This window comes from Sinocyclocheilus rhinocerous, unplaced genomic scaffold (genome assembly GCF_001515625.1).
Source record: "Sinocyclocheilus rhinocerous isolate Xijiao unplaced genomic scaffold, SAMN03320098_v1.1 scaffold2134, whole genome shotgun sequence".
Classification (NCBI taxonomy): Eukaryota; Metazoa; Chordata; class Actinopteri; order Cypriniformes; family Cyprinidae; genus Sinocyclocheilus; species Sinocyclocheilus rhinocerous.
Genome location: NW_015652303.1, coordinates 273,278 through 276,807, shown reverse-complemented (window position 1 = coordinate 276,807; position 3,530 = coordinate 273,278). Strand labels below are relative to the sequence as shown.

At 41.8% G+C, this 3,530-nt stretch overlaps 1 protein-coding gene across 1 annotated transcript; it reads right to left on the bottom strand.

Annotated features, from left to right (window-relative positions):
• Positions 1 to 680: 680 nt before the first annotated feature.
• cxxc4 (CXXC finger 4) lies at positions 681 to 3,164 on the bottom strand. The gene is made up of 2 exons (XM_016520533.1): positions 3,102 to 3,164; positions 681 to 1,685 (listed from the first exon to the last, which is right to left on the bottom strand). The coding sequence occupies exon 2, from the start codon at positions 1,569 to 1,571 to the stop codon at positions 681 to 683; it is 891 nt and encodes a 296-aa protein (XP_016376019.1). The 5' UTR covers positions 1,572 to 1,685; positions 3,102 to 3,164.
• Between the last annotated feature and the right edge of the window lie 366 nt (positions 3,165 to 3,530).

Sequence of the window (3,530 nt, the reverse complement as noted above, 5' to 3'; positions counted from 1 at the left end):
TATATTGTGCTGTTCACATCACATCACCCAAGACGGATGTTCACACCATGTGTAAACAGAGCCTTTGTTAGTGGAACTAAATTCTCCTGTTTCTAGAAAAATATCCTATATTTTTCCACTCTCCTTCAAGCATACACAAACAAACACTTCCAAATTGGTATTTCTTTAGACACATTATTGTCTTTTCTTTATGTGGTTCATTTATTCAACAATAATAAAAATGCTTTTGATTGTTTTTCCTATTTCTTTTTCAGTGTGTAAGGATATTAGGATGAGAATCTAGACGTTCCACGTCCCAAGTGTGATAGAAGAACAGCAACAGGAATTTTCCTATTGCTCCCATTGTGGGAGAGATCGACTAGCCTCGTCAGGAGACAGTTTCTATAATTGGTTAAAATGACCAAGTGCAGAGAAGGATGGCTCTCTGCTGAAAACCATTTCCCAGCTCAGCTTGGAGCAGAGCCAAGCCCTGGGTTGTTCGGATGCGTTCCAGCCCCAGCCTGACTGGCAGCAATTAGGGGTGTCTGAGCCAAGCTCAGCTTGCGCTCCGCACAAACACCCCTAATTACTGCCAATTAGGCTAGGCGGGTAGGCAGATTTGAGAAGCTGGGGGGATGTTCAGGCATGGGTGGGCATGGAAACAATTTTCAAGGGCTTAGAAACGTGACTAGAAGGAAAGGTTAATGCTTTTGAGTGCACGGAGGGAGAGAGGGAGGGGGAGTGTGGTGTCTGAGCCGTCGTCTCACCTCTAGTGATGAGCCAGGCTTCTTTTTTAGCTCTTCGCATTTCCGAAACTTGCAGATCTGGTGGCCCGTCTTACGGTTCCGACAACTGCTGCACACTCCACAGTTGATTAGCCTCCTGCAGGGCGCGCAGACCCCACACCTTTTCCTTTTCTTTTTCGCTGGGTTTCCGCTGGATGCGGAGGAATTATTCTGTGGGCAGTCTGCCAGATTGGCAATTTGAAACGCACTGTCTGTAACGGCTGCTGAGGCTGCGGGGGAGTGAAGGGCTGTCATGACGATGACCCCGGGAGGTAATGAGATGCCCCCTAAAGCCGGAATAGCGGAAAAAGTTCCAACACGTTCCGGGAGATTCATTATCTCTGCTTCAGCAGCACCACATTTCAGCTTGTTCATGCATTCTCCTGCTAAAGGTCTGCAGTGTTCAGGGGATAAGCTAGAGAGGAAATTATTATTTGCCATTTGCAGCGTCTCTGGCGGCATGCCAGGTTTCCCCGGCCTTTGGGAGTCGTTTCTATGCATGCTGGTCCTATTAGGGTTTATTGCTGCTGATTTCCTTCCCCAGAGCATGCCGTTATCACAGTTCCAAGGGGACACACCGATTCTGGCGCTGGGAAAAATTGGTGTCGTTATGCGGGCAATCTTAGCGGTCTGTGGAAATGCCCCATTGGTTTTGTAAAAGTTTGCAAACGACCTGTACCTTTCCATTTCGGCATTGTAATCCAACAGCTGGCTTAATCCACCGTCCTGAAGATTATCCTTTTGCAAGAGTGACACGTCGGTGCTCTGGCCGCTTTCAATGCAAAGTGCATTGTTAAGATTAGACATGACTGCTAAGTTTCAAGTGCTCACAAGAAAAATTCAGGGGAGGGTGGCAGTTGTTTTTTGTCAAGGTGAAGCTTGTTAGACACAACACGTTACCATCCTGGTTTATCCTCTCCACTAAAACAAGAGAACAACAATTACGGATACAAGTGACAAAAATTTCCTGTGCATCATCTGACACTTCCAAGTTACTCAACTATAGTGAAAGGTTTTTAATTCACGTCAAAATTGTCAAAATTTCTTTTTTTTCTCTCCTGATTGCTTTAGTCATAAAATTGGGATTCTAATCTTGTGATTTACCATTGTAGCTATGACACTTTTATGTGGCATAACCATAGGAAAAAGGCATAATCATATGTGAAAGTCACGTAATTTCATCACCAAGATTGAAAAAATATATTGTCAGTACACTGACTTCCCAGAAAGAAATGGTAAAATTAGATCATTATTTACTATATTATTTATATAATGGGACCAATACTTGGTAAATAAAAGTAGCATCATAATAGAAACAAAACATGCATGCACATTTAACATACGTTTTTTTTTTTTTTTTTTTGTAATAGCTATCTCAAATATAAGCAACCTCAAACTTTAGAAGTCTCTAATTTAAAAAAAGAAAAAACAACAACATGTGATCATGCATTAAGCAAAAAGTTATTACGAAAATATGTCAATATTATAATAAAGCACATTGTCAGGATTCACCCAATGATACAAGGATACTTTGTGAGGCTCACTTCAACCAAGTCCCAGACCTTGGCGACTGTAGTGTGTGGGGGGATCCATTTCCGATCTCCCAGTCTGGCTGGGTTTTGTTGCCACAGATAAAAGCCTATTAGACACATCTTCCTCTACTTGCATTACCTTTCACTAGACTCTCTCACTGACTGTCTGTGGTAGATTGCAAGACGACTACAGCAATTCAAAGCTCTGTTAACATCTAGTTCTGAATTTAATTTAATTGGATAAATACTGGATAACCATTCATATCTAAGACCCTGTCATTAATCATCTGAGACCTCACATGAAGCCAGTAATGTTTTTATTAAGTTTCTTAAAGAGGCTCATGCTGCTTTATAACTTCCTAATTAAAGGCAAACAGAACAAAACTGAGTAAAAAAAAAAAAAAAGAGATCACTTTACACTCACAAGCATAAGAAGTTTTCTATTCTGAGCAATAATGCACAATACACTGATGATGCAAATCATTAATTTAGTATTATTATCATCGCTGTTGTTTTTAATTTTTCTGTTCACGAGTAAAAGGTGCTTTTAAACCACTGATTTTCAAGCTGTAAACAAAGTTCAGAGAATAAGAAATATCCGATACTCAGAGGAGACTGAAAGAGGTCGAGAGTAGACAAGTGTGCCGTCGAGTACAGCCCGAGACATTCAGATCAAATTGCATAATGGAATTTAATCACTCTGGCGCCTTCAAAACCACCCGAAATAAATAATAAAACAGTGGACATTCAGAAAGCATGCGCCACTATAGCTAAGCGAGAAAAAAAATGAAAGAGCATCACCTACCAGACAATCCAGACACTAGAGCAGCACATTACTGCGATGAATACACAATAAACACACGCCGAGTGATCACTACAAAAACACCATCTTTACGCACAAAACGCCATTCTTCATGCGAAGAAAAGTAGAAGAAAAGGTATATGTTTGTGATGGCGTCCGGGTTGAGCCTGTTGTCCGTGGAGCGATGACTGGAGGTGAGGTGTCTCCTGTCGCTGTGTGTGGCTGATTGGTGCTGAGGTGAGGAGGATGGGGATGTGGACACCAACTGATCATTGGCTGGAAATTACTATAGAAACACCAGGATCTCTGGGGAGGGGGATGCTCATCAATCTCCACCGGGAAACAGCGTGCTTTCTCTCGCTGTTTGGCAACTCTTTACATTACAGTCTCACAGATTACGTGTAAGTAGGCTAATTAATTACAATATCAAGT